Below are 12,124 nucleotides of genomic sequence, written 5' to 3' on the forward strand. Positions count from 1 at the left end.
TAATGTGAATTAGCTTCTTATTGCAGTAAATATATGCCTTTTATAGATGAAGAAAATGAAGCTTAGAGAAGTTAAGTCATTTGTTCATGTTTTAAAAGTGTGTCAGTGACAAGTCCTCGTCTGTCTGACTCTAGGTCTCAAGCTTTTATTCATTATACTGTGCTATATGAGGAATTGGCTTATGTGAGTTTCAGAGATTGTTTACTGAATGAAAGTCATTTATGATATTGAATGATCTTAATTTACATAATGGCAGAGGGACATTGAGAATGAAGTTACCATTTTCTAAGTATAAATTATTCTTACTTGAGTCTTAGAGAACTTGACTGCCCACTTTATTAGTCATCTGGTTTCCAAAACTTGCCTACCATGTACTGTTGTTCACATAGTTCTATATCCTTTTTGATGTCTCTCTCATATCATCTATTCCATGACTACCTAGACTATTCCACACTAGAATTTTAATCTGATTTCTCCATGGTTTGGAACCAAGCGCATTATTTGATATCTGCAGCCAAAATTTCCTTTTCACTGCTTACTTTCTAACATGTAACCTGTCTGTATAAACGTCAGATTAAATTAACCTCCAAAAGACAGGTTTATCTGCTGTCACCGTAATGACACTTTAATAAGAGCAGCTGCTACCACCATAATTGGTGAGCTAGGCATTCTCAGACCTTCTCAAATGCCGTCAAAACTCCTATATACTAGGTACTGTACCTCACAATTTACATATAAGGAAGTGGGTTAGAACTGATTGTTACCTCAGGTTGCTGTTATCTGTCTAGTAGATAATGAAACTGAGATTTGAGCTCAATTCTGACTCCAGAGCCTATGTTTATATCCGTCCCTGACTGTATTACTTCACTATAATTCCTTGTCTAGTCCAGTGTTTGTATACAAAGTTTGATTTGATCCACACACACTGTGAAGTAAGCACATTGTTTATTATGTAGACTATAAAGGCTAACAGTAGAAAAACACTTGAGAAATATTTCTGTTTAGACTGAGACTATTACTTCTGCACTCTGAAGGAGAAACACTGTAAGTGTATAAGGACACAATTTTACCAGCCAACAAGCAGTTTTACCTGGTGTTTCTCAGAAGAATCATAACCAGTGTCAGTAAATTCCTTCTGTAGCTATTCTCTACAGAGAATAGATATAAAATGAGTTGCTTTTTCCTGTAGATGTAAAATGTTCAACTCAGTTACAAAGCAGTGGCTAGAGTTCAGAGCACCTGCCTTTGACTAATTGGGGTTTTTATTTGGAACCACTTTCCCGCTACCACTGTTCACATTGTGTTGGTAGGTACAGGCTGTGTCTTCATGGGGCGGTCACTCAGGTCTCTGTGCTTCAGTTGGAAAACAGTTTGTCCACAGCTACCTGGGTAGGTGACTAGAAGCACTCTTTTCCATGTATTAAGACATATTATTTCAAACATACCCTCTAGATTTAGGTAAAATCTACTAAGTGCTTTCCTGGTAGTACAGTGATAGTTATTCATATAACTCGTGGTCACACAAAGCATGAACAGAATAATCTGAGCTTCTAGGCAGATGTATGTAGCAAGCAGCCAAGTGGACAAACTCTCACTGGGGAAAGAGAGCAGACAGCAAAGATTCATTCTTTCTTGCTATTTCTTGATAGTTTGAAAATATTATATAATCATTTTACAAAGGGTAGTCACCTGCATTAGTAGGGAAGAGTTTTTGTGGCTAGAAAATGGTTTATTTTTTCACATTGTCCAAAATAATCAGAAGGTTCTGATATTTTGAGATTTATAATAAATTGCCAGTCCTATCAGGAAACAATTTCAAATTACAATTTATGTTAACAGTCTCACTCCTAAATTGCTATTATTGGAGGTTAACTCTGGTTTCTCCTTTATGCAACTTATCACATACATCACAGGCCAATTTGTCTTTGGAAAATACTATTTTCATGTTACTATCCCACTCAAATTATTAATGATTTCTTATCACTTGCAGGATAAAAAAACTTAGTCTGTTGCTTGTCTTTTAAGATTTCATATTCTGAGTCGAACTCATCTTTCCAACTGCTGTTATACATTATTCTTTATTGTTTCGACTTATTCTGGCCTAAATAACCTTGCTCCATTTTTTAGTAGTTATTCTGTCTTCTACTAGTTGCAGAATGCCATCCTCCCTCCCCACTGCCCCCCCCACCCCCTCACCACCTTGCCCGCAATGTAAATCCTCTCGAGCCTTGATGACCTAGTTTAAGTTAGATTTTCTCTGTGAGGCACTACCAAACCCCTTTTCCTTATCTGAATCTGTGGCCCCCAAATGGTCTCACTCATTTGGTATGCAGTTCATTTAAGAATGTATTTTGTGTCATCTTTTCTCCATCAAAAACATGTATTACAGAAGTAGAGACCGAGAGAAACGCAGAGAAAGAGATGTGGATCGGAAGAGGTCCCGAAAATCACCATCTCCTGGGAGAAGAAGCCCAGAACCATCGGTAACCCAGAGTTCCTCTGCTCAGGATGAACCTACTGCAAAGAAGAAGAAAGAGGAGCTGGATCCTCTTCTTACTCGCACTGGTGGAGCGTATATTCCTCCTGCAAAACTCAGAATGATGCAGGAACAGATTACAGATAAAAACAGGCATGTCAATACCACTAAGTATATAAGGCGGTGACACTCTCACTGAAAAAAGTCATCTATGTTCCAGTTAACCTTGACTGTTGAGAATTTACATGCAGAGTCCATAATGATAGAGACCTCAAATTATACTTCTTTCCTTCCTGCCTTCAGAAGCTCCACTGGAGCTCTGCTTAATATTTTCCTTGACAGCAGCTCTTAACGTCTTTACTTTCTGCATGAATAAGTGGAAAAGTCTGAGGAAAGGTCACTTATCTTTTTTTTTTTTTCTTTTACTGTTTTCAAACCATTCCTTTTGTAGTTGTATGCTTATTAGTGGTGTCCATTTTTCATTGATAATCAAGAGTACTATTTTAGAACTAAAATGGATCTTTCTAATTATACCAAACCAGGAGTCGGCAAACTTTTTCTATAAAAGGACAGATAGTAACTATTTTAGGCTTTGTGCATTATCCTGTCTGTTGTAGCTACTCCCCTTCACCATTATAGGGCTTCCCAGGTGGCACAGTGGTAAAGAATCCACCTGCCAGTGCAGGAGATGTAAGAGACGTGGGTTCAGCCCCTGGGTCGGGAAGATTTCCTGGAGGAGGAAAGGGCAACCCATTCTAGTATTCTTGTCTGGGAAGTGCTAAGGACAGAGGAGCCTGGCTGGCTACAGTTCATGGGATCTCAAAGAGCTGGACATAACTTGAGGATGCGTGCTTCACTATTTTATTGAATATAGCCATAGATAAAACATGTACACAAATGAGAATGGCTGTGTTCCAATAAAGCTTTATTTGCAAAAACAGGCTGTAGGCTAAATTTGGCTCTTGGGTGTAGTTTGTCAGCCCTTGTACTAACCTGTGAAGCAGTTGACAGTTTTCTCTTTTCCCTACTTTTTTTAGACCATAACATCTTACAGTTTTCTGCCACACTGAGGCAAATAATCAAAATTCATATGTGACCATTCTCTCTAAGTACCTTTCCTTCCCTTTTCAAAATAATTGAAATGATGAGAAACTATGTAGAAAAGTGCAGCTGTTTTCAAGGCCTTTTTCTCTAGTGAAATGAGATAATAACCAGGAAAACTATGGCCTAAGATTGAAATGATCACTCAGTTGCCAGGTAGTCAAGAAGAAGATTGGGATAGAAGGTAGGTATACTATAAGAAAAACAATTCCAGCTGAGTCCAGAAAGTCTTCTACATCTTTGTTGTGTATTTTCATGGCAACTTGAGAGTACTTGAGAACCTTATATAAATGAAATATAAATTTGTTGTAAGAATTAGCTTGAGGTAGAAATGTCATTTTTATAAAATAAGTTATAAATATTTGAAGTAAAGTATAAAAATTTATGAGCTAGAAGGGGATGTTTAAATGACATTAAAACACTAAGTTTTTCTTTATGTTTCATAGACTAGCACTTGGTAGTGATGCCTGCAGTGTTATGTAGAGAAGGGATTTGAAAGTTGCTTGTGTGGGTTTTGGGAGCTTCATGATCATGCAGGCATGCTGCTGTTATAGCAGGCAGTAGTGGAAGTATTAGTGAAAAATATGTACTGTCTCTGACCCCATTCAAAGCAATCCTAACTGTCAAAGATTGAAAGCATTGTCATTAATCTCTGAGTCTTCTTTTTAATGCGGGCAGAATCCATAATATATGCAATTTTAAGTAGATTCTTAGAAGATAATTTTATATACAGTTGAACTCTGCCTATAGGCTATAAAGGAAACAGAAGTGTAGTCTTTCCTCAGCAGATACTAAATCAGGTTAATTGTAGGTTTCCTAATTAAGAAGTACAGTTATACTTGATTATTGTCTGTTGACCAAAGTTTAATGGAAGAGTTTGTGATTATGTATCAGCAGTATCTTGTTGATCAGGCTAGTTGTTAATCTATAAAGCTTACTACTCTGTATAGTAACATACCAAAGGGTTGGGTTGAGGGCAGGAGGAGTTCCACCTCAGATGCAGGCAGAAAGGGAATGTGCAATCTATAGAGAATTTAGAAACAGTGATGAAATTAACTGCCATCTGCTTTTTATCTTCAGTGTTTGCTGATGACAGTGTCGGTGATAAAATGCGGTTTCTTACCAGTATAGACAGCTCTCACCACCACCTCCTTGATATACCTGGTATAGCACTCTAAAACAGGAGTTCTTTTTTTTTTTTTATTTCATTAAAGTATTTGGGAACTTCCTTGTAGTTCAGTTGGTAAAGAGTCTGCCTGCAATGCAGGAGATCTAGGTTTGATTGCTGGGTTGGGAAGATCCCCTGGAAAAGAAAATGGCAACCCACTCCAGTATTCTTGCCTGGAGAATTCCATGGACAGAGGAGCCTGGCAGCCTACAGACATGGGGTCGTAAGAGTCGGACACAATTTAACGACTACACCACCACCACCATAGTTAATTTATAATATTGTGTTAGTTTCAGGTATATAGCAAAGTGACCCAGTTACATATAAGATATTGAATATAGTTCCCTGTGCTACAAAGTAAATTCTTGTTGTTTATGTGTATCAGTTAATCCCATAATCTTAATTTATCCCTCCCTTGCCTTCCACTTGGTAACCATAGATGTTTTCTGTGTCTGTGAATGTTTCTCTTGTAGATAAGTTTATTTGTATTATTTTTTTATATTTCATGTGTAAGCGATAGAATATTTGTCTTTCTCTGACTTACTTCACTTAGTATAATAATCTCTTGGTTCATGCGTGTTGCTGCAAATGGCAGTATTCCGTTCTTTTTTATGGATGAGTAATATTCCATGGTGTAGACATACTACATCTTTTTTATATGTTCATCTGTTGATGGACACTTAGGTTGCTTCCATGTCTTAACTATTGTGTTAATAAATAGTGCCACTGTAAACATTGGGGTGCATGTATCTTTTCAAATTAGAGTTTTTGTCTTTTCTGGAGGTATGTCTAGAAGTAGGTTTGCTGGATCATATTGTAATTCTATTTAAGGAACCTCCATACTGTTCGTTATAGTGGCTGCTCAAGTTTACATTCCCATCAACAGTGTCAGTCAGTCAGTCAATTTAGTCGCTCTGTCGTGTCCAACTCTTGGCGACCCCATGAATCGCAGCATGTCAGGCCTCCCTTTCCATCAACTCCTGGAGTTTACCCAAACTCATGTCCATCGAGTCGGTGATGCCATCCAGCCATCTCATCCTCTGTCGTCCCCTTCTCCTCCTGCCCCCAATCCCTCCCAGCATCAGGGTCCTTTCCAATGAGTCAACTCTTCGTATGAGGTGGCCAAAGTATTGGAGTTTCAGCTTCAGCATCAGTCCTTCCAATGAACACCCAGGACTGGTCTCCTTTAGGATGGACTGGTTGGATCTCTTTGCAGTCCAAGGGACTCTCAAGAGTCTTCTCCAGCACCACAGTTCAAAAGCATCAATTCTTCGGGGCTCAGCTTTCTTCACAGTCCAACTCTCACATCGATGCATGACCACTGGAAAAACCATAGCCTTGACTAGATAGACCTTTGTTGGCAAAGTAACGTCTCTGCTTTTGAATATGCTATCTAGGTTGGTCATAACTTCCTTCGTCTTTTAATTTCATGGCTGCAGTCACCATCTGCAGTGATTTTGGAGCCCAAAAAGATAAAGTCTGCCACTGTTTCCACTGTTTCCCCATCTATTTTCCATGAAGTGATGGGACCAGATGCCATGATTTTAGTTTTCTGAATGTTGAGCTTTAAGCCAACTTTTTCCCTCTCCTCTTTCACTTTCATCAAGAGGCTCTTTAGTTCCTCTTCACTTTCTGCCATAAGGGTGGTGTCATCTACGTATCTGAGGTTATTGATATTTCTCCTGGCAATTTTGATTCCAGCTTGTGCTTCTTCCAGCCCAGCGTTTCTCATGATGTATTCTGCATATAAGTTAAATAAGCAGGGTGACAATATACAGCCTTGACGCACTCCTTTTCCTATTTGGAACTAGTCGTCGTTCCATGTCCAGTTCTAACTGTTGCTTCCAGACCTGCATATAGGTTTCTCAAGAGGCAGGTCAGGTGGTCTGGTATTCCCATCTCTTTCAGAATTTTCCACAGTTTATTGTGATCCACACAGTCAAAGGCTTTGGCATAGTCAATCATCAACAGTGTAGGAAAGTTCAAAACAGGGAATCTTAACCTATAGACTTTCAAGAGGTCATTGGATAAAATTCAGGCAGTCCATGAATGTGAATTGGAAATAATTGCATCTTTTAAAATTGATGTAGTTTAACATTTCTATCAGGAATGTAGGCAGCAGACCATAGTATTAACAGACTGTTTGTTACAAATACCTCAAAATACCGTTTATGCTACTTGAATTAAAGAAGCTATTATGCCTACTACCAGTTCTTGCTATATAATGTGTTAAGAAGCACATAGACTATCAAACTTTTGTTGTTTTCATCCTTTGAAAGCTCTATTTCAATATGATTGGTATCCTTTGTTATCGTATATATTTTTACACATTATTCTAAGAAGTTCATCACCTTCACCAGACTGCCAGAGAAATATAAGGAAAGGTTGAGACTTTTTGCACCTGAAATCATATTCCACAGAGAAATAATTATAAAAACTGTAGAATTTGAGCTTTTAAAGACCTTAGATATTACCAAGTTCAACCTAAAGAAACCCATTTAGACTAAATAATTTACCTATGCTCGAAGTTAAAAAAAAAACCAGTGTAGCCATCTAGCATTCAGCTAATAAGCCTGTGGGACTACTGCTTAAATATACAGATGTTCTTTAATATACTTAGTACAGTCTTTCAGTTCCATGACTTTCCCTTTTTCTATGATTAATACTATTTCTTTATGGTTTAACACTTAATTTTTTTCTTCTGTCATGCTTTTATGAGAAGGAACATAATACCAAATTTCCTTTTTACAGCTTATATTTAGGTATTATATATTGTAATTTAAATAAAAAATAGTTGCTTTTACTTTAAAATATTTCCTTTAAAGGCAAGTTTAGTAAATTAAGTGTTATAAAATAAGCATGTACTGGATCTAACTAATAAATGTTATAAATTGCAATATATATGGACTGGAGAAGGAAATGGCAACCCACTCGAGTACTCTTGCCTGGAAAATTCCATGAATGGAGGAGCCTGGTAGGCCACAGTCCATGGGGTCGCAAAGAGTCAGACATGACTAAGCGACTTCACTTCCTTTCTTTTTATAGTTCCTTTTGGAGAAGGAAATGGCAACCCATTCATACTCTTGCCTGGAAAATTCCATGAATGGAGGAGCCTGGTGGGCTACAGTCTATGGGGTTGCAAAGAGTCGGACACGACCAAGCTACTAATACACACATATATGGACATAAGAACAATGTTATCCTTACATGTCCTTGTATTATTTTATTATGTTATTAAAAGGAATTTGTAAATGAGTATAACATATATGGAGAATAAGATATGGTTTAGGTATAATTTCTATATCCACGTGTTCATATATTTTATTGTTCTTTTGGGTCATTTTGTGAAAATTATTTCAAAAATAAAGGAACACTAAGTATTTTTTGTGTTCTTATAACCTCTTGTTGTAATTGTTGACTGAATTTTCATCTTTATTAAAATCAATTCTTTTTAGCTTGGCATATCAGAGGATGAGCTGGGAAGCCCTGAAGAAATCTATCAATGGCCTGATCAACAAAGTCAACATTTCCAATATCGGTATTATTATTCAAGAACTTCTTCAAGAAAATATAGTCAGAGGAAGGTAAGCATTGGCTGTTTTATTTGTAGTATTTCATAGCGCTTTTTCAATGGAAAGTAATATCTACATGAAAAGTAATCATTCATTTATTATGCTACTTCATTTCAAAGAAAATTTCAAGGAGTATTTAAAATGCAGTTGTTATAAATATGTAAGCTACTAACAAATAACTTAAACTCAACTATTAGAGCTTGTGTGGGGTTTTTACTGTTTGAGAAGCTTTGATGTCATATAATGATTTTGGCACAGTTATTTATTGACTGAATACTTCCAATAATTTAAACGCATGAATAAAAATAAATATTTAATTTCTTTATATATACACAAAGTGCTCCTCACACCAGTTTAATTTCTAATGAAAGCAAAGTGGGAATGTGAAAGAAATGAGAAAGGTAAGTAATAAATTTTAGAAAAGCAGAAGGGAATAGCAACCATTTTCTGTGTGGTTTCTAAGTAGTTGTGATATTTTAACTCATCAGGAAATAGAAATATTCTATGTTCTATTTATTTTAAAATCTGAGGACTATTTTCCCATATGACCCAGATCATCAGTGCAAAACTTTGGGATATATATATATATATAAAGTAAGGTGTAGCACGTGGTGGGGGTCAGTAAGGTGACCGGGAGGCAGCCACGGGAAAGCACTCTCATTTTATTCAGAAAGAAGCAGACTCAAAAGTTACAAGGGTAATTTAAGATGTTACTGTTTATAAACTGAGTTATCTTTTTTCAGTTTCTACTCTAGTGATTCAGATGTCATACCTAAACCTGATAACGATGAGTATCAGGTTTAGGTATGACAGATGATAGTTTTTTTGCCTTTTGACAATCAAATATTGTTTGTTATTACATTGCTAAAAATAACTCTTCAGTTAGCCCGTTTTGTATCTCTCTTCTTATCAAATGTATACATTGATAGAAACATGTGCATTTCAAAATGAGTTAGAAGGTAGAACCTTTTATATTCCTGTCCTTGTTTTAGCATTATTTCTTCAGTGCTTACGTATGTCTTTATCTCTCAGGAATATTGTTTTCACTTTTATTTTCATGAACAGTAGACTTAAGCCTGTCTTTTAGATGGAAACCACCCCAATTTGTCTTTCATCACAGAATTAATTTATATGAATTTCATATAAAATTTCATAGTGGAAATTTTACTTTAAGTCAAAGTTCAGTACTTTTGAAGCAGGTCTTTTCTCCCTTCACTTTTGATAATGTTAAGTGAATTAATATAAGAAGTTAAGAACTTAAATTCATGAATAGATGTAATGAACAGCAACTGGAAAAGAAGATTTATATTTAGAGAGAAAAAATTTTGAAAAAAGTTATATTAAATCTATTTTATATAAGTACAGATTGAAATTTTATTTCCTCAAAATCAGTTTTAATTTATTAGTAAGACAGTTTCTTCCTCTAGATAAAGGTAGTGAAATTTTAGTTCTGATTTAGCTCTTATGATGATTTACAGAGAAGTAATATAGCTGGAATCAAGATTGCTGGGAGAAATATCAATAACCTCAGAAATGCAGATGACACCACACTTATGGCAGAAAGTGAAGAGGAACTAAAAAGCCTCTTGATGAAAGTGAAAGAGGAGAGTGAAAAAGTTGGCTTAAATCTCAACATTCAGAAAACTAAGATCATGGCATCTGGCCCTATCACTTCATGGGAAATAGATCGGGAAACAGTGTCAGACTTTATTTTTTGGGGTTCCAAAATCACTGCAGATGGTGATTGCAGCCATGAAATTAAAAGACGAAGGAAAGTTATGACCGACCTAGATAGCATATTCAAAAGCAGAGACATTACTTTCGCAACAAAGGTCCGTCTAGTCAAGGCTATAGTTTTTCCAGTGGTCATGTATGGTATGTGAGAGTTGGACTGTGAAGAAAGCTGAGCATGGAAGAATTGATGCTTTTGAACTATGGTGCTGGAGAAAACTCTTGAGAGTCCCTTGGACTGCAAGGAGATCCAACCAGTCCATCCTAAAGGAGATCAGTCCTGGGTGTTCTTTGCAAGGACTGATGCTGAGGCTGAAACTCCAATACTTTGGCCACATCATGCGAAGAGTTGACTCATTGGAAAGGACCCTGATGCTGGGAGGGATTGGGGGCAGGAGGAGAAGGGGACAATAGAGGATGAGATGGCTGGATGGCATCACTGACTTGACGCATATGAGTTTGGATGAACACCGGGAGTTGGTGACAGACAGGGAGGCCTCGCGTGCTGCGATTCATGGGGTCGCAAAGAGTCGGACACGACTAAACAACTGAACTGAACTAAATATAGCTGGATTTTAGGTGAATTTTTTTCCTTCTAATGAAATCAGTGAGTATTGTTGACTCCTTTTCTTTTCTCTTTTAACCAGAGGCCTGCTATCCAGATCTGTTTTGCAAGCACAGAGTGCTTCTCCAATCTTCACCCATGTTTATGCAGCATTAGTGGCAATTATCAACTCGAAATTTCCACAAATTGGAGAGTTAATCCTCAAAAGATTAATTCTTAATTTTCGAAAAGGCTATCGGAGAAATGATAAGGTATATGTAATCGACTTGTAGGTAGACTGCTACAGATAACAGACTAATAAACCGTATCAACCATAGTAATTCAGAATCAACCTTAGTAAGCGATGTTGATTTCTGTTGTTCCAGAAATGTCATGTTTTCACATATACTAATTTTTATTTTATAACACATTAAAATTACCTTGCATGTTACATATTTTAAGTAGAGTGTGTAAGTAAACTGTAGACTCTATAGATAAATGAAAATTTGTTTTAGTTTATAGATTAACTGTCTCTAATTTCCCTTTCCAGCCACTTTGTCTGACAGCTTCAAAATTTGTGGCACATCTTATTAATCAAAATGTGGTAAGTAAGTATTTTCAAAATTTGGTGCCATTCAGTGCCATTAGACCACAGGCTTGATGCCACTTCAGTGAGAACTTTGTTTTGACTTACAGTCCTTCAGAAAAGTATCTTGAATGATATTTTAATTTTAGAACTATAATAAATGCATTTTTTAATGTAAAGAGGAACCCAGGACAAGTGTTAGTAAATTAATCAAACTCTTAATACTCTACGTGGTTACTTAACTGCATATTTTTCCTTCAAAGACTATAATGTGTTTTTGTTTTAAAAGGTACTATTTCTTCTCTTTTCCCTGTACCTAGTGTTCAAGAAAGCCTAACAGCTGATATTCTTTAAAAAATGCTATTCCCCACAACTGCATATATATATGTATATTCATATGTATAACTACATGGTATATGTAAATACTCATATATTCTTAGAATCATTTTATAAAATATTGTGTACTAAATACTTTTAATCTGTTTTAAATGCAAAAATTTATCATTTTATTATTTAGTTTTTGTGTTTTTTTTTTATTTATCCACTGAGAGTTTTGATTTGTTATCTTAAGTTAGGTTATGTGTCAGTCGCTCACTACTGTCTGACTCTTTGCAATCCCATGGACTGTAGCCCCCCAGGCTCCTCTGTCCCTGGGATTCTCCAGGCAAGAATGTTGGAGTGGGTTGACATTCCATTCTCCAGGGGGAAGTAAAAGTCGCTCATCGTGTCTGACTCTTTGTGATCCTGTGGACTGTACAGTCCATGGAATTCTCCAGGCCAGAATACTGGAGTGGGTAGCCTTTCTCTTCTCCAGGGGATCTTCACAACCCAGGGATTGAACCCAGGTCTCTTGCATTGCAGGTGGATTCTTTACCAGCTGAGCCACATTTTAAAAATGAAAACAGTAAAATTGCTCTTGTCCATACTCACAGTTTTCCTTCAGATA

General features: G+C 36.5%; 1 protein-coding gene across 2 annotated transcripts in view; it reads left to right on the forward strand.

Moving 5' to 3' along the window:
- The window catches only part of CWC22 (CWC22 spliceosome associated protein homolog), a 62,422-nt gene that overhangs the window by 23,919 nt on the left and 26,379 nt on the right, over positions 1–12,124 (forward strand). For both annotated transcript variants that reach the window (XM_061433937.1, XM_061433947.1), the window contains exons 5-8: positions 2,390–2,629; positions 8,201–8,329; positions 10,696–10,864; positions 11,143–11,196. In XM_061433937.1, coding sequence (XP_061289921.1) covers positions 2,390–2,629; positions 8,201–8,329; positions 10,696–10,864; positions 11,143–11,196 — 592 coding nt within the window. The remainder of the gene's footprint in view (positions 1–2,389; positions 2,630–8,200; positions 8,330–10,695; positions 10,865–11,142; positions 11,197–12,124) is intronic.

This window comes from Bos javanicus, chromosome 2 (assembly GCF_032452875.1).
Source record: "Bos javanicus breed banteng chromosome 2, ARS-OSU_banteng_1.0, whole genome shotgun sequence".
In the NCBI taxonomy this organism is placed as follows: domain Eukaryota; kingdom Metazoa; phylum Chordata; class Mammalia; order Artiodactyla; family Bovidae; genus Bos; species Bos javanicus.